General features: G+C 43.2%; 1 protein-coding gene across 1 annotated transcript in view; it reads left to right on the top strand.

Annotated features, from left to right (window-relative positions):
* NK7.1 (homeobox protein NK7.1) overlaps positions 1–23,368 on the top strand; it is a 159,118-nt gene that overhangs the window by 38,043 nt on the left and 97,707 nt on the right. The window contains exon 2 of the mRNA XM_087359694.1: positions 11,245–11,525. Coding sequence (XP_087215820.1) covers positions 11,245–11,525 — 281 coding nt within the window. The remainder of the gene's footprint in view (positions 1–11,244; positions 11,526–23,368) is intronic.

Here is a 23,368-nt window from a genome sequence, read left to right on the forward strand (position 1 = left end):
CAGCGTAAAGATGCAGGGAAATTTATGTTTTAATCGGCAGGCTGTTTCGCCGTGCTCGGGGAACATTATTATTATTGGTTGTCATAAAACTGGCCGACAACTTTCGACATCGATTTCTTCGTGCAATGCATGGGTTCAAGACCCTGAAGTAACCTTAAATCATCTCTATAAATACGATGTTAAAACAGGCAAAATAATCGATTGCTGTCGACTTGTTAAACGAGCGACGTTCTTAAAAATTATGCAGCGTCTTTGAAATTTTTGATTCTCACAGCGGCGGAGGTACCAGTGTTAGTATTCTTGGTTGTGACGGCCTGTGGTTAGTTATGCCAGCGTTTCGGAGGAACGTGCTGCCTCCGTCTTCAGGGGCGAAGATGGAGGCAGTGCCTACTTGTCGCTGATAAAGTCAAGGAGGAATGGCTGGAGGTTTGGAGGGACGAAAAATACAAAGTTGAAAGTAAGAAGCTAGTGGGGAGAACTAGACTAAGATGGAGATTGCTATCTTCTGTGTAGTCTGGTAGAATTTTACCAAACTACACGTTGCTGCAACCCAGAAGACAGCCATTTCTGTATTTACCGCCGTGATAACCTCAAATTCTGCTTATTTTAAGAAGGGAGGATAATATTGAAATATGTCTTAAATTATCTGGGTCTGAGCGTGAGGATAGGATTCAGTCTGCTCAAATAGAATCCTATGACATGTTTTTGTGACCAAATGCTTCTCTGTAAGTAAGGTTTCTGCTCCGTGGGGTTTGTTAGTTCGTTAGTTTCAAACTTAAATTATAGGCCGATTGAGTTCAGTGCCACATTCCGTAGATTGACAGACCGAAACGAGGTGGAGCTCGTGAACACTCCTGTGACAGCGAGAAGCCGTGATTTGGAGGTGGAGGATTAGGGCGAATGCCAGACTCCCGGAATGCGTGGTCGACGTGGCAGGCTGGTAGAAAACAAGTGTTGATTTATGTTGTCTCTGTCGTCATTATGTCGTTCGGGGGCAATCTTAATTGCGTCCTATTTGAAGAGAATCTTAACATTGAATGAGACTCGTAGATGCGTCGGTGGTCAGCGAACAGTTTGCCTGATGACGCAAATTCGACAGTGTGAAGCTGGAAGAGGAATTCTGAAGTGGCTTGTTACTTTTAGTATTGAACGTCAGCCCAAAATGTCGGATTGCTTGAGAGACGAAAGTCACCTTGTTGGACTGTAAATGCCCATCCCAAAGAGGCTGCCTGCCAGAAGATCAATTTTCAAGGCCGCTTCAAACATATGGTCTGTGTAACATGCTCAGAGCTTCACAGAAAAGTTATAAGAGTGTTAGGTTAGGTTAGGTTTCCTTGCAGTTTTCGAACACAACGGAGTTCTGTTTATAAGGAAAAGAGAATCAGAAACGGAAATAATGAATAAATAATAAGCGTGGAGGGAGGGGGGGTTAAGGAGAGAGATGGTGGTGTAGTTTAAAATTAAAGTAGGTAATGTGAAATGGTAAATATAATGCGAAGGTATTTTGAAGTGGACATAAGACCAGGTGAATCATGTCGAACATTGTCTTAATAAATGTCAAGTGTCACATTAAAAGAAAATCAACTGATTAACTCTGTTTAAGGAAATAATCACTGTTTATTCTGAGAATCATAAGAAACACATAAATACAAAGTTAAGAGTTTATGTAGACTATTTGTAGTTTGTTCAAGGAAGTTGTCAGTAGCTCAAGGTTAATTAAAGATTAATTGGAAGGAATGTAGAAGGAATCGTTCGTGATCTAATGTAATGCAGGGTCCAGGTATTTTTCTGTAGGGACTGAGGAAAACTTCGAAATGCAGCAGTCGCCATATTCGGTCTCCAAGACAAGATTTCAATCTGGTACCGGGAATATTGTGCACAATCGGTCGCGACGTTTAGCAAAAATTCAGGGTTACTTAAGATTGAAATGGGTGGTATATACAATTACCACTTTGCTTAAAGGGTTGATAGGATAAAATTATTGTAGCCCTCTCAGTTTAAATAACAGGTACGTTTTCTGAATTGAGCTTAGAATAAGTTCTTTTTTTTTTAAATTACGAGCTTTACGTTGAAAGTTTCCATTTGTTCTCAGTGCTGGACATCCCCCTAACAGACTCAGCTGTGACGGGTTGGATCTCGTCCTGTATATAGCAAGGCGTCGGCACATAGACTTAATTAATTTTATATCAGTAATCCCTGATGGTCATTTTCTATTCAGCGAGTTATATTTGTATTATTGCCCTTTTAAAGGGACCGCATACACGTTATTGCAGTCCCAAGTGTTATCCAGGATTGTCCTAATACAGGACTTAGCCATCTTAATCTTAAAGGCGTTAACGTGGTTGATCTCTAAAGAAATGCGTTCTTATTACCGTTATGCGGTATTTAGTAATGGTCTCTGAGATGTAATTATTTTCAAGGAACATGAACTTCGCATGACGTTTTGTCTTAAATGTTGAGTGAGAATTTGATTGATCGTTAGCGAGTCTTGTGGGCGTGGACTTTTCCAGAGACTCTGAGGCGTAGGGCCTGAGTTATATCACTGCTGCGGGTTTGAACCTAGAAGGTAAACATATCACCGCCTGCCTAATCACCGAGCGCAGAGCTACTGAGGGATATCTCTGCATTTTTATTTTTATTTGTAGTGTTCTGTCTGACGACAGGTCCATATGAACAGGATCCTTCCATCCTTTTCTCGGACTGGGACCTGTTCATATACGTTCTTGGCAGGTGATCCAGAAGTGGTTTGCCATTGCCTTCTTCTGTGTGTGAATGGAGTAATTGTTGGGATGCCACGGAGAAACCGGGGAAGCCCCCGGAGGAAAACTCCGTGTTGCCTAGACCACGGCCTTGCCCAACACAAGTTATAAATTCGGGCACCGCCGGGAATCGAACTAACAATTTTCTGTCATCCTCGTCTCATAAGTGGTAGAACCAATGCTCGTATTCCAAACACTGATTTTAACAGATGCATAGGCGAAGGAAGATGTCTATGGAAAAATCTTACCAGAAGAGATAGGATGGTGGGACACATTCAGAGGCACCCAGGATTGGTTAATTTGGTAATGGAAGGAACAGTTGAAGGGAAGAGTGGAAATGAAGAGATTGGCGCAAGATATGCGAAAATGGAGGACTGCATCAAACCAGTCGAAAGACTGACGACAAACAAAAAATGGCCCTCACTCAAATTCCAGAGGAACATCTCGCATGATCAAAGTGTCTTGTATTTGGCAGCTTAGAAAGGTTACTGTCGGGGTGAGGATTGCTTGTCGTAAGAAGAATTTTGGGAAAACAAAAATGTGACTTTGCACTGACTGACACGCAATTTTAGTGGCAAACAGGGTAATTGATGAGCGGGATGTGCTTTTCATTGAGTCGACTTTCCCGTCAATTAAGTACCGAAGTATCCCCACTGAAAACAGAAATGGCGTACGACAATATGTGAATTAACGTTGGTAGTCTACGTGAAGCAACAGAGAGATTTATAAAAACTACCTGAAATCTGATAGTAGTCAGGGATGAAACCCTTAACTTCGGACCGAGGGTGTGACAATCGCACACCTCGTGGGGCGGTGATAGATGAGTGTGGAGCAATGGTAGAGCGGTTTGTAGGCTAAAATCGCAGAATTCGGAGAGAATCCTGCTCCAGAACCTATTCGTCCATTACTTATCTCACTTGAAGTTACCCGGGATTGAACCAGAGTCTCCAATGTGAGAAGAGACCATCTGTCTACCTTGTTGTGCCATGACCTTTGACACAGACTTATATTTGAACCCAAACAGGATAAAAAATACGCTTATCTGTGGAACTTGATAATCTAAACATTCAGGAATAACCTGTAGGCCTAAAACGGTATTTTTTGAATATCATTTTGCTATATATCCCGTTCTGAACGCTTTGTCATGTCTTGTCACGCTCGAAGTGTTCCTGTGATTGTCTTATTGACGTCATTGCCGCAATATTCTTGTAGAATGCCTTTATTATGTAAGCTGTGAGTTCAAGAGGCAAGCAGGTTCAACGTTTTTATTAGCCTTGCAAAGTGTTACTGAAATTATCCACGTCAGCACGAAACACAACGTTTAACTACTCATTATTCTTGGATTGTCGTGTCTTGTACCTACTAGCTGTTATGGAAGACGGTAACATTGCGATTTTTTATTTTATTTAGTGTTCTGTCTGATGACAGGTCCATATGAACAGGATCCTTCCATCCTTTTCTCGGACTGGGACCTGTTCATATACGTTCTTGGCAGATGATCCAGAAGTGGTTTGCCATTGCCTTCTTCTGTGTGTGAATGGAGTAATTGTTGGGATGCCACGGAGGAAAACTCCGTGTTGCCTAGACCACGGCCTTGCCCAACACAAGTTATAAATTCGGGCACCGCCAGGAATCGAACCCGAGACCCCCAGGATTACAAGGCCAGCGTTCTAACCGCTATACCACCTCATCTTATTATTATTTAGTGTTCTGTCTGACGACAGGTCCATATGAACAGGATCCTTCCATCCTTTTCTCGGACTGGGACCTGTTCATATACGTTCTTGGCAGATGATCCAGAAGTGGTTTGCCATTGCCTTCTTCTGTGTGTGAATGGAGTAATGTGAGTGGGATGCCACGGAGGAAAACTCCGTGTTGCCTAGACCACGGCCTTGCCCAACACAAGTTATAAATTCGGGCACCGCCAGGAATCGAACCCGAGACCCCCAGGATTACAAGGCCAGCGTTCTAACCGCTAGACCACCGTCGGTCATAACATTGCGATGTGCAAAGAAAATAAAGAATCAATAAACGTAGTGAAACGTATGCCAGAATGTCTTAAGGTCTGCATATCCGGCAGATATAAGTAAGTGTTGCAGTTTGCAAGATAGACGGCGAGAAACTTTTGTTAATTCCGTGGTACATCCAATCGCGAAATTCTTACCGAGTATGGCGTGCGGAATCTGTGCCCCTGTCCCGTGCTGCATTCCGCAACCTCAAGCCAATGTCTTAGTTCGGCGATGTTTCAGGCCACGACGCCGGCAACCATGAAGATTGCTGTCTTCCGGGATGTTGCCCCGTGCAGTCTGATAGAAGTTTACCCGACGTTTCAGACGCGCCTACTGCCTCCAGCGCTAGAGAGGGGGTGTTAACCATCAGACTGTGGACCCTTCTTTCTTTTACGATAATAATATCTCTAAACTTAAGTTGTGAGCTCTTGATGAAGGCGGTATCAGGGGGGAGGGGGGGGGGGTGCTTGACACTTCACAGCCGCTGTCTGTCTCAGATTTTCACTCCTCTCCGCCCCCGGAACAGCCGGCCAAGGTCTAACATGTGAAGTGGGGCCTGATGTGGGCCAGGGTCGATAATGCCATAGTCTGTGTGGCGGTAAGACGGTCTGATCGTACAGAATCGACCCCATTTGCTGCTTCATAACCGCACCAGTAATGACTTTGTCACACTTACTAGCCACCGAGTATGGCCCCAGCTAGGGCGGAATATTAACTCTGTAGGTGGAAACGTTGCGATGAGCACCAAATGCCAGTCCAGCGGGAGTCCAACGAAGTGTCGCAAGTCCGGTCCTTGAAGGCTTAAGAAGAATAAGAATGGGGAATGAAGTTCGTTATGCCACCCCCTCGTGCCCCTTAATCGCTCTAGACACTTGTACACGCACGCATTATCTTGCATATATTGTATTAATTATGCAAAACTCTTGGCTATATTCCACCTGCCTCAACCGTCAGTGTATTCATTTTGTATTTATGGATTTCGTATTATGCTCACTGTAACCAGCGAACATTTCCTTAAACAGCGTTAACCAGTTAATCTTTGTAATGGTGAAGTGTAGTGTTTTCTTCGCGGTCCGGACTGAGTTCTTACGTAATATTTATACGAGCTTCGGCTTCAAAGGGTTAACCAGTTGATCTTTGTAATGGTAAAGTGTGGTGTTTTCTTCGCGGTACGGACTGAATTCTTATATATAAATTAATAGCCTCAGCGTTCTCTAATACAAAATTTCAAAATTCCGTCTTCTCTGCCAATTGTCGCACTATCGTCTTCACTCTTACTTTATCCTTAACAGAAGGACGAGCGGGCATTGCCTGGGGACCTTCTAGCTATAAGATGCTCTTTCTCCCCCCCAGATATCGAAGTGTCTCTCACTTCTCCCCCACCAATTTCCTCTTTCTCTCTCTCTCTCTCTCTCTCTCTCTCTCTCTCTGGCTTGAGGCTTAATATCACATACTTTCATCTCCAATTTGAATTTCATTGTTTCCTGGCAAAGACAATTCCGTGTTCCCGAGTATTGGCATGACCAATACAGGGGCAGACAATTTTTAAACGGAGTAGCAGTGACTAAGAGCTGAGTAACGCAACAGCGGATGTCCGTTCGGGTTTGTGGCCTCTGGACGGGATGTTCCGAGTTGGCGACCGGCCACAAGACAAGATAACTACTGCAGGTTTCTTCAGATCCGGCTACAAATATTTCAGTTTAAGGATGATTAATTAATAACTACAATTAAAATGGTCTGTGTTGAAAAACTTAAATTCCCTCAGATGCTCCTGTCCTAAGACATTTGAATCCATTCCGTGTTCTGTAATCATTTCTATGTGTTTTCGAATTTTATATCCGTTCTTCCATGGAGACCTGCCATTAAAACGTTCGTGTTTCCTTTTGTAAGCTGAAAATTGTTGTTATTTGGAACAGGACAATTATTAAAGCCAGGTAATTTATTTAGCAGGCAACTATCAGCTTAGCAGGGACTCGACTCCACATACGCGACGTAAGATTATCGCTCCCGGTGGGTCACGCAACACATTTTGATAAACTTTGTCTAATCAGTGGATGGGATAATTGAATTCCTAATGAGCAAATTATGATAATATTTTTTTTTATTATTATTATTTTTCGTTTAATTGAAAATGCGTTTTATGACAGACGTGTTTTATATCCTACAGCTGTGTGATTTTAGGTTTCAATTAATTAATTAGTCAGTTAATTAATCACTCCCACTCTCACGGTTTTTGCCCTGTTTCGGACTAATGTCATGGAAGGATATAAATTACTGCTCGTTTGATTTTTGGTTTTGCGTCCCGTTTTATTTTATCGGAGGTAATTGAATCGCGGTGTTTCATTTAAATATGAATCATATGGAAGAATGGGTCCATGGCGCTGACCTGATAATTCTCACCTGAAATACGTTTCCAAATTACAAATTGCACCGATACCCGCTGATTTTTAAATCAGATCGTAACCTTTACCACTGACTTTAAGCAGAATCAAAATTAGGTCAGTGTTCACAGTCCTTATGGCGTCTTATCGCACTCAGAGACTTGTCGATGAATCGGCTACACGCGTGGCAGGGGCGATGCGTCCTTATGGTTTCTGGGGGACTATGACCACCGATCACATAAGTGTAACAGCGTATTTCCAACGCTGAGTCTGGTTTGCCCACCGTTACCACTGGATGTGACCTGCATGTCAACTTTGTTGAGCTACTCAAGAGTTTTGAAGCGGCTGGCAAATTTGTGACAGAGATTAGTCAACGTCTCAACTGTTCATATATATAGTACTCGTGCGGGTCGGCTGGCCGTTTCTGTGGGGAATTGTTGCCATGGAAACGCTCGGGAAAGGGACGTAGCAGGAGAAGGGCAGGAGCTCAGGAACGGATGTGAAGTAAGACGAGACAGAACGAATGGAGAAGAAAAAAATAAGCCTGTCTCTTCTTATTTTAATGGAGAAATGAAATAAAAAAAATTGTTAAAACGGAAAAGAGTTCATTTGTAATTTTAAAGAAAGAAAGGAAGAAAGAAAGAAAAACAAGGCATGGAACTTTTTAAAGCATTAAATTGGGTTTTTACGAGGTGGGCTGTTATTAATGTTATTCAGTTGAAGCTGAGTTTGTTTCATGAGAGTTACGTTGTGAAGACAAGCTTACTTGCTTTGCTCAGTAAAACTAAAGTGTTTTCAGAGTCTTAGCCACAGACCGAGATGTGTAGAAGTGGAATCATTTTTATTTCTCTCGTTGAAACGCCATCTGTAGGCTGACCACTAAGTGAAACTGCATTTGCTAGGCGCCACATATCCTCCAGGAAATGGTCCAGTGATACCAGTAAAATAGGTGATTAACCTCACGAAACAAGATTCCTTCTTGAAAAGTAGTTCAGATGGTACATTCATCACCGTTGTGACAACAGCGCTTCATCGGTCCGTTTCCTGACCTAGGTGACTTCACTCTAAACCCTGATACCGTTTAACTGAAATTCATTTTAATATTATCCTCCAGTCGTTTAGATGTTCTGAATCGTATCTTCCCTTCAGGATTTCCATCCAAAATGTTGTACGCATTTCTTATCTTCTCCTTACTTGCTACGTGCCCCATCCGTGACATCTTCCGTGGTTTTATCATCATTCTGGGTGTAATTTGCAGATCCCTATTATCTCTAGTCTGCTCTCATTTCATTATTCTTTGGGTCCAGATATTTTACTAAGCACCCTGTTCCCAAACGTTCTCACCCTACGTTCCTCCCTTGGTGTCAGAGACCAAGGTTTACACCCATACAAAACTACAGGCAAAATTATAGTTTTGAATCTGACCAAATCACACGTTTGTCGTTGTGGACACACAAAGTGATTTTAATAAGGTGCTTGTAGGTAATGTGGCCCTGAGCAGCGTTGCATGAGGCTTGTGATTAAATTGACAACAAAATAACTGTCTCTTATTTTTATCATCACACTTAACAGGGGTTAAGTATGTAAGACTTGAGGTTCTCACAGCGGTGAGTATGAAGATTTCTGTCTTCTGGGTTATTGCGCTGTGTAGTCTGGTCGATGTTAACCAACGTTTCAGAGGTCATACTGCCTCCGTCATCAGGGCGATGAGTATGAAGATTTCTGTCTTCTGGGTTGTTGCGCTGTGTAGTCTGGTCGATGTTAACCAACGTTTCAGAGGTCATACTGCCTCCGTCATCAGGGCGATGAATATTCATCGACCAGACTACACAGCGCAATAACCCAGAAGACAGAAATCTTCAGGGGTTAAGTTATCCTCGACAGCTTATCAGTCAAAACATTTATTGTAACAGGCTCCACTATTGTGTTAATAGCGTCTTGTATTTTGTTCTAACGAAATTAGAACGAGGCTTCACACAACATTTGGGCGGGATTTGTAGCTCGTACGCTTTACGTTCAAACTTTCGCTTGTAGTAAGTCTCAAGACTGATGTTTTTTATACGGTCTTTCATTCCTTTTTCTATCCCCCAAAGTGACTTGGAACAGCAATTTAAAAGCCTTTAACTTTTAATGAATTGACTCCTGAATTAATGACACTTTAATGATCCTAATTAGCGAGCTACACAAATTTGTGTTTTTGATACACGCTGGCAGACATTGTTTCACATATTCGTACCAGATCTTGCCTTCATTTGTGTCTTTTGTGGAACAATAGTATTAAGATGGCCGGCTTCTAGCCCTCCTACTAATTACCAGCGATCCGACTGCATTGTTTTCCTGTCTACGCCATGATATGATTACTCATTACAAAGACTCACAAAACACATTTTCTCGATTGTGTTCTTGGATTAACCTTTGTGTATATTTTATACTGTACTAAACAATAGGTACAAGAATGTTTAATTAGTACTCACGTTGTTAAGGTATCTTAATGTGTACGAAATGAACACGGCCAAAAGCTGCTTAGAAACAAAACTCAAAGTATGTGTGTTCTTTTGTTACCTGTTGTTTGTATTTCGCGTAAAAGGACATGGAACGTAAACGTTGCGACATGTGGGGAGTCTCAGGTCACGTAAGTCTGGTGCAGTCGTGGTATTTCAGGGTTAGAATTAATCCGGCAAACATTAATAGTAACAGTTGACGTGCAATTTTAATCGGCGTTCAAAATATGTAATACGTATTATCTTTGGCATTGGGTTGGGAATGCTCTTACGTCATCTGCGCTTGTAATATTGAACCTGACATCAGAATTGTGTCCATTACTCAGCACTGTTGAGCCTAAGAATTGTACGCATTTTAAAATAGGTGTTTAAAAACATAAAAATTTAAATAAATATTATATTTTGACGCTATAAGCCCTTAAGTTAACTGTCTTGGGATATCCCTTGGGGGAACTCTCGGGGCAGATCCCCTGTGAACATGAGCAAACACAATACAGAGCCAGCAAGTGCTAATTGCATCAGGTCCCATTACATTAGCGAGCTTACGTTTGGTTTCGGACTACCCACCCTCTGGTCTGAATCCACTATCCGGAGTTTAGCGTTTGTCTGTCGAAGGGGGGTGGAGGGGGTAAACGAGAGCGATACCTAGTGACTGCAATGCCAATTATCGATACTGCGTGTAAATTTACAGTCGACACGTCCATGGCTAATCGATTACAGTCTATATACTATGCAACTAATCGATAATAGTCGCTAATAGAGCCTTCAAACGAATGGTTGCGGGATGTACAGAACCAAACATAGCCCATTAAATATCAATGATGCAAAATACCGGATATGGTATGTGGGGGGGGGGGAGGGGGGGGAGAGCGGGCATTTGTTTGCGCATGAAGCAAATTTTCGTACTGATGTGGGGTGAGAGGATGGACAAACGATATTTCCGTGACGAACGAAAAATGAATTTTCCCCGACAGGAGCTTCGCCGCTAATAAATTATGGCCCGGTTGAAATCGAACACGGGACTCTTTGGACACTGAATCTCAGGTGGTAAGCGTACAGTTCTAATTATCGTAACTAATTAACGAACAGTGAGAATGTATGCCTGTGCTGACAATCACATGATGTCGGAATTGGAACAAACTACCGAAACGTCGTACTATATATACTAAGTATACATCTGACACAATTTTATTGTGAATATGTCTTTTTTCTGTTTTGATGTTTAGCTCTCCGTCATAACTTGTACCATTTAATAAGCATACTTATTGTTAGAGCAAAGAAATCGAGGCTGCTGAGATGGACAGGACATGTAACACGTATAGAGGAGATGAGGAATAGACAACATTTTATTCGGTAATCCTGAAGAGAGATCTGGCGTAAATTTGAGGATAATGTAGTAGTGAAATCAAAATAAATAGGATTTTAAGGTGTGGGATTGGGTTGAGCTGGCTCGGGATAATTTCCAGTGCCGCGCTGACTTGAAGATGGCAACGGACGTTGGGAGTTCCTTAAGATTTTAGGCATAGTTTGACTTATCTATCAGCTTGTTAAGAAAGAAGTTCCTTAATCGAAGCAATTGGTCTTTTGTTCGCAGACGGCGCGCCTGCAAGCAAGCCTCCCGCGAAACGCAAGAAGGAACCCGGGAACCCAAAGGCGCAGAATACGACTTCTCCAAGCACTGTGTTGGAGACGCAGAGCGGGGCTCTGAGCGACGGCGGCCATGGTTCGGACGGCGAGCGCAAACGTAAAAAGGCGCGCACCACGTTCACCGGTCGTCAGATATTCGAGCTGGAGAAGCAGTTTGAGCTGAAGAAGTACCTGTCGTCGTCGGAGCGCGCCGAGATGGCAAAACTTCTCAACGTCACCGAGACGCAGGTAAGCGGCCTCAACACCCGTTGGATATTAAGACGGATGTCGTGTCCGACACTTCGGAGGTCGTTGTTGCTTCCTTCTTCAGGACGCGGGGAGCGACAGGTAGTAGGAGTTTGGCAGTTTTTCCCCCCGTGATCCGCTGTTACGTAATCTTCAGTTGTTTGTGATCAAAATTTTTCAACGCGAGAAATTATATTTACCCTTTTTCAACGATGAAAAAAAATTTAGGTAATTTTTTATGTTAAAAATCTTTTGTACGAAGCGCCATTTTGGCGAAACAGGATGTATAATTTATAAGCGGAACTGAATATATTATAATATTAGTGGTGTGAGGGGATTGCGTGTTTATATAATTATCGCTAAATCGGATGACAATGAAACTCTTGGTCACTTTGCAACCGTCAGCTTCACAACATTTCCGAAGGCTGGGTGGTCCATATAGAATTTCTGCGCGTTGATAGTAACTTAAGTGGTTCTTAGAGATTCCTTAATCGCTGCCTCCTGTGATGCGGGCGGCCTACCCATTCTCCCACGTAACAACAACACTTCACCGACCGACCACGTGAAGGCGTGCATCTCCGCATCGCAGCGTGGGTTTTCTTGGCTTGCTTCGTGAACAAAGGCAGCCCCTTATAGAGACAGAATATCTTCTCCTCCCCTCCGCCCACCCTCCTAACGACTCACCAGACAGTGCTCAGTACCACTTCCTCTCTGACCCCGTGCACCCTTCGCCCTCAGCCGCTAATGGGCTCCAAAAACTTTTTAAAGGTTAGGTTAGGCAAGAAGCAGTGGGAGGAGGCGTTGGGGTTAGATCCAGCGAAGTCACGGACTGTTGTAAGCGAGTGTGGTACAGGCGCGGCCAAAGTGTATGCATCACTGTAATTGGATAACTCTAGACCCCCGTATTTTTATCTCAGAGGTGAACGCATCAGTTGTACAAAGGACAATTAAATCGTGAACAATAGCATTAGTTGGCTTCGGATCGAGGTGGGCGTGGCTGCTTGTTTTTTGTTGTTGTAGGTTGTGGATTTTTTTTAGGGTCTTGGAGAAATGTTCATTTCTGTATTAAGGCTGTTGCTACAATGTTGTTAATAAGCATCTTATGTTAAGATGTGGACCTGCCCTGCTGACGAGGGTTCTTTGTGGCGAGATTTCAGGTTATCGCAGCGGAAAATGCTCCCCTAAGCACCCTGTTCTGAAACACCCTCAATCTGTGCTGTTTCAGACCGTAGTGTTAAAACACACGTGGCATCGTGACGCTGTCCGAATGTACCATGTGTTGTGCCCAAGTTGAATTGTAATTTTCAGATATCTGTAGAAGTATTGAAAGAATAGCCTTTATCTGTAAAGCAGAATTCACACCGAAACAACAAGCCACAAGCGATAGAACCTGTAAGATAGTGATATCGCTTTTAAAATTATCGCGCTTTGACCAAGGATAAGTGTCGAAAGAAACTTTTGTCGCCGGTTGTGACATCCAGACAGCGGAAGATGGTAGAATTAAGAAGATGATCAACAGATGGCGTGCGTCGCAGGGGGGAGGGGATGGGAGACTGGTCTCGGACCGTCCTTTACCAGTCTTCCGGGCATAAAGTACAGAGTGGTGTTATGTGTCCACCTATAATGCACAGGAAATGGACAGACGCTAAATGGACGTAGTCGAAACTTAAACGATCCGTAATCCTGACAGAATCCTTCTCGAAGCATCTGAGGTTTAACCTCCTTGAAGTATTTAAGAAATCAGTCCGTACCGCGAAGAAAACATCACACTTAACCATTACAAATATCTGCTGCTTGACGCTGTTTAAGAAAATGATCGCTGTTTATTCTGAGAATCATAAACGATCCACCAATAAAAATTCGCATTTTTCCGTAATAGGCGACGAATGTCTTGAGCTGAGCGTAATTTTGGCTTCTCACAAAGACTCTGTTCCGTGGGGTTAGTATGAATATCAGTGTAAACCGCGATTATTTTCTTAAACAGCGTTAACCAGTCGATCTTTGTAATGGTGAAGTGTGGTGTTTTCTTTGCGGTACGGACTGAATTCTTTAATATTATTTAGACGAGCTTCGGCTTCAAGGGTTAACCACTTGATCTTTGTAATGGTGAAGAGTTGTGTTTTCTTCGCGGTACGGACTGAATTGTTAAATAATATTTAGACGAGCTTCGGCTTCGAAGCGTTAAAGGTTTGACGTGACGGAAATATTCTTCTGTAGGTCCGGTACTGTCAACGGGAATCGTAATGACTCTCTGGCAACCGGAACATTCGGTGTAACAGCTTCCGCGCTTTCTCGTTCTGTCTTTCCTCGAGATAACAAGGTATTTCCGTCTTACAGCCCGAGGATCTGTGGACCCGCTGAAGTCTGCCAGCTGCCTGTCTATCCGTTCCCGTGTTTTTCTGTTGGCTCTCCAGAGGATTCGCCTCCAGGACTAGTTCGTGCATGTGTTGCGCGGGAAGTATTTATGGCGCCTTGTCTTAGCTGGTATCGTCGTTTATAAAAATGCGATGATGGTGAAGTGCGCCAAGGCACTTACAAGAATCCAAATCTCGAATTGTTTGTATGACGTCATCGTTTTGTGTGGAGTGATAAACAAGGTCACTTACTGACGGCCCACCTACCCAGCGGCTGAAGCAAGAGTGGGAAATTTCTGTACTCTTCAATAAGTCAGTGTTTCTGAGTCGTGTCTTACCACGCGAGCGAACATTTCACTTCCGACATGTTTCTGCCTCGAAAGAGAGCCATTTTTGAGAAACTAACAGTAGCTCAGCTAATCATAAACATTTTCGTTCTTTAATGGAACACGATGATTCTTCGGTGTGCCCTGGAGCCGAAACCAGTTCATGTTCTGAGCAAGATGAATCCTATTTTTCTAATATATTTTTTAATATTATTCTCCCGTGAACACATAGGTATTCCTAGCGGTGTTTTCTATTCAGGCTTGCCGACCAAAATTTTGTAAGTATTTTTCTTCTCCCCGATACGTGCTACATGTCTCGCCCATCTCATCCTAATATTACGAATTATGAATTTTCTCATTACTCGATAATCGAAGCTTGAAAGAAAATTCTTTCTTGGTTGTAAAGGAAGAATGTGTGGAAGGTGTAAACAGCGAGAGGGTACAGACGTTTCGGACATAGCATGTTCCTCCGAAACGTTGGTGTCTACCTACAAGTGTACACGGCTTTAATAGTTAATTTTATTGTTTCAAGAAAACTCAGGGAACATGAAAGTCGCTTTCTCCAAGCAGCAGTCTTGCTTGCTGTGTGTGGTTCCTTAATTATGCATCGAGTCTCTAAATTCTTCTTTACCTCATTACGATAATTTCGCGTGGCATTTCCCTGCCTTCCCGTAGCTAAATTACTTTTGTGTCTGAGCTTTTTAGAAGGCTTAATGCATCACCGATTACTACATTTTCTGAAGCACAGCTGTCGGACTTAAACAGGCCTACTTAAAATCGAATTTTCGTGGTTTACGTTCCACCACCATCATCTTACAGCTCGAACGCATCTGGAATTTATTCACATCCCCGAAATAAAATAATAAAACGAAGCTACCCGTTTAGTATACATCATTATACTCTTCGCGTGAGGTCCCGAGGCTCCTCGGCGGTCTACTTTAGGGCTTTTAAACCACTCCGTTTTCCTGACAGTCACGTGTTTTTTTTCTTCTACTTTAAAGGGTGGATGACTCTAGCCCATGGTCCTGATAACCAAGGCTCTTTTGTGGTAGGAGCGCCGATGAATTTCCTCACAGTTCGTAAGCGACTGTAATTGTTAGCCCCAGGCACGTTCAGTTCCCCGAATGACTTACCGATGTGGTCTCCTGGGTTGTAACGACGTGTGGACTTGTAGGTAGATACCGTCGTTTCGGGGGGGAACACACTGTCTTCATCGTCAACCGTGAATGTGATTGAAGATGTTGATTTTACTGTTGTTCAGATGGGTTTAGTTTCGGCGACGTGAATTTTGTACGTCTTTTAAGTACCGTCGAGAATTGTTGAAAGTCGTGATTAAACTCAGTGACGCAATATTTCGACTGAGAAGTGGTGACCGTCAACCACGCCCGGTTCCTCTCTCTCTCTCTGAATCATGCAGTCCCACTTATTCGGTTGTCAACTATGGTTCGTCCCACGTCGTTTGAGAGATGAGGTAAACTTATTGAAGAGGAATGTTGGGTAGGATGCTGCAGAAGGATACGCCTCTATAAATAAAAATTACACAGACTTTTCCAGCTTAACAACCAATTATATAAGTGCCTAATAAAGAATAAAACACATTATATGTAAGTAAGATCTGAGTTTCTGACGGAGGTGAGTCTGAAGTTTGACGGTCTTCTGGGTTGTAGCGCCGTGTACTCTGGTAGAATTTTACCAACGTTTCGAAGGTCCTTACTGCCTCCATCATCAAGGCGATGAGTCATTTGGTCACTGATCTTGAAACGATAATTTCCAATAGCCTTCGATTTTCGTTAAACAGTAAGATAATGTGACCCCCCCAAACAACACACCGGGGACCGCGGTCCGCGACTCGCGGATTGAGAACCCCTGTTCTAAGACTAAAGTAGTTAGATGATCTCTATCGTGCCTGATCGCTATCATGTGTGTCCATGTAAATTTCGCGTAATAAGGATAACCAAATGAAACTTAGGCTATCTCTGTGGACCGGTTTAGTAATTGCCCCCAGAAGGGGCATAGAACGTTCCTTCGCCTCGTTTTGTAGACTGTAATCCTTCAGTCTTATGTTCGAAACTTAAGCGTTATAACGGAGCTGGGCTCATGATCTTGAACTGGAAAGGAATATATCAAATTAATCCCGTTTTGTGTAAAGAGCTCTGTCGGTCGGTATCTTGACTACAGAGCAGAGCTGCCCGCCAGGTTTTTCTGCCACGTCTCTGGAAGTCACGTTTTCATTTGTTGAATTAATCTTTTTTCGTGGGTAAATCGGTCGGAACGTGAAGTTCACACCTCAGTGTAGTGCCGAAGTTGATGAGTGATGAGTCTAGCGGTTAGAACGCTGGCCTTGTAATCCTGGGGTCTCGGGTTCGATTCCCGGCGGTGCCCGGATTTATAACTTGTGTTGGGCAAGGCCGTGGTCTAGGCAACACGGAGTTTTCCTCCGGGGGCTTCCCCGGTTTGTCCGTGGCATCCCAACAATTACTCCATTCACACACAGAAGAAGGCAATGGCAAACCACTTCTGGATCATCTGCCAAGAACGTATATGAACAGGTCCCAGTCCGAGAAAAGGATGGAAGGATCCTGTTCATATGGACCTGTCGTCAGACAGAACACTAAATAATAATAATAATACCTTAAACAGCGATTATTTCCTTAAACAGCGTTAACCAGTCGATCTTCGTAATGGTGAAGTGCGTTGTTTTCTTCGCGGTACGGACTGGATTCTTAAATAATATTTAGAGGAGCTACAGCCCAATGGTGTTCACGTAGAGAATGTTTATAAATTTCGCTGGATGGGAAACTAGCCTTGTCCCAAATATCTTGGTTCTTTCACGCGCGATGATTATGTTTAAATTTGCTTGCTTTTAATTCCGTACGCGTGATTTCATTTCTGCGTCGAAGAGACGATATGTTACGTACGTAGAAGCCACTTCTCAGCCATTGCGTTGCTATAGACACCCGGTTGGAACGTCACTTCACCTTGACTTTTAAGCAACTTCTGTCAGCAGGGAAAGTGCTCAGAGCCGATATATGCAGATCCACTTGTCGTGACTGCATCCAGCCAGTCCGTACTTGATATGCCCTTGCATGCAGATGGATGGCTCTCCATGCGACCGCAAGTGCGAAGTGCGTCAGGTCTGTTTGTGAATGGTTTCGTGGACTTCATGGTGCCTTGTGCAACTGGACATCAGCTGTAGTGGGAATTGTCCGCTCTGCCGCGGACTCCCGGTCAATAATTGCATTAACAGGGATAGGAACTTGGTTATCGGTGCTGTAAAGCTGCGACATCTGGTCCAAGAAGATGTTGTGGGATTTTAATTTCACAGACGCTCGTATCAGGGTCATTAATGACACCAGTCAACATATAAATTAAGAAAATCTTGGCTCTGTAGAACTCTGAACTTGGGTAATAAATTCTTCGACATTTTGGTGCAATTCAAGTATTTGGGAGCTGCGGAAGAAAATCACGATTATATTAATGGAGAATAAAATCTGATATTCGACTGTCGATTGTAGCGTTCTCGCCTGAGTGTTGGAAATTTTTTATTTTAAGTGCCCGAATTTATAACTTGTGTTGGGCAAGGCCGTGGTCTAGGCAACACGGAGTTTTCCTCCGTGGCATCCCAACAATTACTCCATTCACACACAGAAGAAGGCAATGGCAAACCACTTCTGGATCATCTGCCAAGAACGTATATGAACAGGTCCCAGTCCGAGAAAAGGATGGAAGGATCCTGTTCATATGGACCTGTCGTCAGACAGAACACTAAATAATAATAAGATGAGGTGGTCTAGCGGTTAGAACGCTGGCCTTGTAATCCTGGGGTCTCGGGTTCGATTCCCGGCGGTGCCCGAATTTATAACTTGTGTTGGGCAAGGCCGTGGTCTAGGCAACACGGAGTTTTCCTCCGTGGCATCCCAACAATTACTCCATTCACACACAGAAGAAGGCAATGGCAAACCACTTCTGGATCATCTGCCAAGAACGTATATGAACAGGTCCCAGTCCGAGAAAAGGATGGAAGGATCCTGTTTATATGGACCTGTCCTGAGACAGAACACTAAATAAATAAATAAATAGTCGCCATATTCTCTATGTAGCGGCTGTAGATTTGCGCCATCCACTCTGTAGGACTCTGTTATCCGCCCATGTGTCAGCTTCGAACAGGGAGGGGGGGGGGGATGGAGCCAATTATTGTCATTCCTGTCACATGATTATAAATGGCGTGACTCGGAAAACTAGAACACTTGACAGCTGAAGGCAGTTTGATTTCGCTCTCTGTAGCTTGATCTTCAACGCCGTATTTTTTTTTCTTAACTTCTCTGCGGGGAACAAGGTCATTTTCATAGACCCTGGGTAATTTTAGATTGTTCGTTTCTATTATCTTACACTTGTGCGAAGCGACTGTTTTGCTGTTATTCCAGTGGGAGCTGCTTCTGTAGCTTTGGGTATTTGTTTTGTTAGTGTTTACATGAAATGTAAATTATTTTAATTGTAAATTTGTGAAGTAAAGCTGTCCCACTATACGCCATGTAGGCGCTTGGGGTGAGTGGAGGTATAGCTCCTCTCTTCCTTGACCTCGGCACTAGATGGGGGTGAGTGGTCAGCATCACGCCCCGGCCGGATTTACCCCCGGGAAAGGACCCCGGTACCTATTGTAGAGGAGGCTGGGTGGACCCCAGAGCCGGTCTGGATGCAGAGGCTAGAGGAAAAATCCTCTGCCCCCGTCGGGGATCGAACCCCGGTCGACCAGTCTGTAGTCAGCTACCCCGGTTCCTAAATTTCTGAAGTATGTGTAGTGAAGGAAATTTGTTTTTAATATTATGACTAATAGTACGTGGATATAATTCAGAATTTAGTAGTGAGATTTGAGGTTCTCACGGCGGTGAAGTTGTCGACGTCGGTCTTCTGGGTTGTAACCCCATTTCTGTGCAATCTTTGTATTTTGTAATACGTTAAACGTTACTTTACGTCGGTTTTCAAAACACCAAAGACATTTTCTCGCCTTTGCCGTGTTTGTGAGTCATTCACATAGGGAAACGTTTCATAAATTATATTACTTGTGGTTTCAAACTTTAATCGAATTAAGTTTCATTTGCTGAGTTTCAGTCAGGTTTTAAAATGCGCACAGTGATCATATTTTGCTAAAAGTTTTGACAAAATACGTTACAGTACTTTAAAACTTTGTTGAACGTATTTCACTATACCTAAGTATAAATTTTCGTGTTTCTTCATGGAATGACTAATATTTTTCCCCACCTCAGATGTTCGCGCGGTGACATTGATAGACCATAGCCTTGCTGACTTTCAACATCAAGACGCTGTTACTGAGTTACATGAAAATCGGTCGATTTTCGTAAAGTTTGCAGATGACAGCTTCATAACTTGGACGGTGCCCTCTTTATAAAATGAGCGTAAATATACGACAGATGATGGTGAAAATTTGAGGTTTCTACCCTTTGAACACGCTGAGCTCGCCACGTACGTGGGAAAACTGGTTATAAACGTAGATGGTCTGAGTCCGGTTGATAGACAGATTTCAGCGTGAAAACCGTGGAACAAACTAATTTTAACGCACGTCGACTGTAAATACTCGTATTTCTGCTGAATTGATTCATGTTCGCAGTGCATCTGTTTTGAAACAGATTAAGTTGAATTAAAGTAATGTTGTTCTCATCAACTATAACACTGCGCTATAGCCACAAGTGGAAATTTAAGGACCGGCGATTAAGGCTGTGATAATCGGGGATTCCGACCGAAAATGTAACATTTTATTAATGACAATTCTTAAAAGTTTACGCAGCGAAAGGTGATTACAGCTGTTGACGGACCACTGAAAAAGTTATCGCTTCATAAAACAAAGGCGTATGGGGGAGTGTAGGTAAGGCTCCATGCATTTTTAACATCGGTATTAGACAGAGGCCACCGGGAACGAACGTGGATAACAGTTCTGGTACCGAAGATGGCTGTCGTGCAGTCTGGTAGAAGTTTACTAGCGTTTCGGAGGTCCTTCCTGCCGCCATCATCAGGGACTCACCTCCGTGAAAACCTCAGATTCTACAATTGTGATACAGTTTTCAAAACGTTTGTTACGAATAGCGCGAAATTTATTTTGAACTGTTCTGCAAGTAGAGGTAATTTTTTATATTTAGTTTTGAAAGAAAAGGTCATTCAAAGTAACCCTAAAAGCGTCTAACATGCTTCTGTATTTATTGGCTACCATATAACAAGATTCGATGGCCAGTGACTGGCTTCCTGAAGATGGAGGCAGAATGTTCCTCCGAAACTGCTCAAAAATCCAGAAGACCGCAATGCAAATTTACATCGACGTGAAAGCCTCAGGTAATATTTTCGCGTCGTAACCTAACCTATCCTGCCTTACTGCATTTATGTACAAAAGTCCGCCCACACATGTTGTGCTGTCTCAGATAATGGACTTTGAGTTTACGTCATTTTAAAAGAATCGCAGAATGTTTTATGTCTCTGGTATCCGTGAAGTCGGACGTATGGTTTATAAGCTGGCTTAATTACCACTTTTCTCGCTGTAAAAGCTTTAATTGTTAAATGAATGTGTGTTGTATGCAATTCCATTTTACGCTTACGTGACGTCTCAATTAATTAATTTTAAAACCACGCGGATAAGAAAAGGATCACAGATGACTGTCTTGATCATCGGGGTGGTAAGCGAATCTGAAAGGTTAGTAAATTTCTACCATACTACAAGGCGTAACGCCCCAGAATACGGTCGACTTCATTTTGTCGACGTGAGAATCTGAAATCTCACCTACACAATACTTTAATTAATCTTTCTTTTCCGCTCCTGCCCACATGCGATATCCATGTTAGTAAGAAACTCTGCTTACGCCGGTCTAAACTTAAGTCGGCTTACGAAAACTTGTTGCCAGAACCTGATTATGCAGTGTGATTGCTGAGGAATGTTAGGTCCAGAAGTCGGCGAGAGGCAGCGAGAAAAGATTAAAGGAGACCGTAGAACGTTCACAACAAAAATTCCGACCGCGGTGTGAACAGCGAAACGACGTTATAGGAAGTTAAGTTACGGGAAGGGGGGAAAAGTTGGTTTTATTACTTTGGTTACTAAAATCCCAGAGCTTATTGATTTTATTGCAAATCTTAGATCTGTGCTCAAACATACGTTTGGTGTCTGCTTCAAATAATTTACTGCGCGCTTCTGGTTTAAACAAAAGTGGCGTATGTTTTTTTTTTTTTACTAAATTTCTTAACGCCCACTCTTTAGAGTCAATGTCATAGCGAGTATTAATTTATTTTCTTTATTTACAAAGGGTCTCTTGAACCGTGGGCTGCAATTTGTAAAATATAAAAATTATTCGTAAATGTATTTTATCGTCAGATTGGTAAATTTCTAAGACCACTCACGACATTGTGGAGTGATTAGCCTGACAATTAGGCTCCTATATGTCTAAGGTAACCGCCACGGTGGTCTAGCGGTTAGAACGCTGGCCTTGTAATCCTGGGGGGTCTCGGGTTCGATTCCCGGCGGTGCCCGAATTTATAACTTGTGTTGGGCAAGGCCGTGGTCTAGGCAACACGGAGTTTTCCTCCGTGGCATCCCAACAATTACTCCATTCACACACAGAAGAAGGCAATGGCAAACCACTTCTGGATCATCTGCCAAGAACGTATATGAACAGGTCCCAGTCCGAGAAAAGGATGGAAGGATCCTGTTCATATGGACCTGTCGTCAGACAGAACACTAAATAATAAAATAAAATATGTCTAAGGTCTCTAATCGAATCACATGGAGTTCTTCTTGAGAAGTTATTAGTTGCTTTCCCGAGATCCTATGTGAAGTATCTATTTTTTTTTATGGCGTGTTCTTGTTAACCCCACGCCCAACCTCCAAGTTGAAGGAATCGCCGCTTGTCTGCTGTCCGCGATTTACAGTTTAATATATTTAGAACTGCCTTCCATGTCTGAAGGCTTTGCTCACTCGCCCGAAAACTTCTTTGCGGTTTGTCGGAAATAAATTGATTTTGGAAGTCAAATGGATTCCGTTACGTTAGGAAGGAGGCAAGCTAATTGCCCGGTGCCTTCACTACGCCCACATCATGTCAGTCAACCGTTCCACTTCGTTTGAGGACAGAAGAAGCTCCTCTTCTGCTCATGCGTAGAAAACTACACGTGTGAATCACTCATCAAATCATTACTGTAAGGAGATGTCTTCTTTGGCGTGGCCGATTTGAATAATTCTACAAATGGTCTTTCTTTGCCCTGATTAAATCGCGTTGAAGATTAATCTTTATGATTTGTTGCGGTAAAGTGTCCCCTGTTCTCAGATACTGTAATCAAAACGTGTAGGGAACTGGAGGTTAAGGTCCTCGGTATAAGATGGAGGTGAATTTACATCTTTCCTTCTGCTGAAGGACAATCAGTACGGATTGGAAAGGAGATTGTATGCGCCCTAAGATAGTCATGGCGGCCAAGGGACAAATCCTTTAAGATGACTGTCTTCAGGGTTGTTGTGCCTTGTATCCTGGTAGAAATTGACCGATGTTTCGGAGATGCTTACCGCTTCCATCTTCAGGGCGACGGGTGATGATGGAGGCAGTAAGAACCTCTGAAGCGTCGGTCAGTTTCTACGAGACCTCACCGCGTATCATTCTACAACATGGCCATCTTCATATTTGACGCCGTGAGAACCTGAAATCTTACTCACCTGGTATGGTTTTTAGCCTAACCTAGATCTGAACCCTGCGCCTTCCGAATGTTGGTTAAAGGCGTTTACGCTGCAGCGTTAAGACTTGAAAGGCAGGAAGAGACGGAATTTGCTGTTTCGTGCTCACTTGTCGGAGACGGAGAGGCGCCACTGAAATTTCGTGACGCGGTGGAGGCCCCGGATGCTGGGTCACGGATATAACCTAGAATCGTTCACGAAACTCGAGGTAGAACGCTGTGCGAACTTTAACCCTTTCATCCGCAGTTCAGTAGAATCCTGCTTGAGAAACTGACGGTGACTTAACCAATAAAATCTTCTCTGACAATCAGCCGCGTTAGTTGGTTACCGTAGTAAACCGACGTTTCGGGAACAAACTCTGTCTCCATCTTCAGGGTTCTGATGTGATTGGATCCTTGGAATTCGCCTGTATAACTGCCTGCTACTTCCGAGGATACAGTCACATCAAACCCC

This window comes from Zootermopsis nevadensis, unplaced genomic scaffold (assembly GCF_977971745.1).
Source record: "Zootermopsis nevadensis isolate Lab colony 2312 unplaced genomic scaffold, Znev_1.0 Znev_ptg000032l, whole genome shotgun sequence".
Taxonomy (NCBI): domain Eukaryota; kingdom Metazoa; phylum Arthropoda; class Insecta; order Blattodea; family Termopsidae; genus Zootermopsis; species Zootermopsis nevadensis.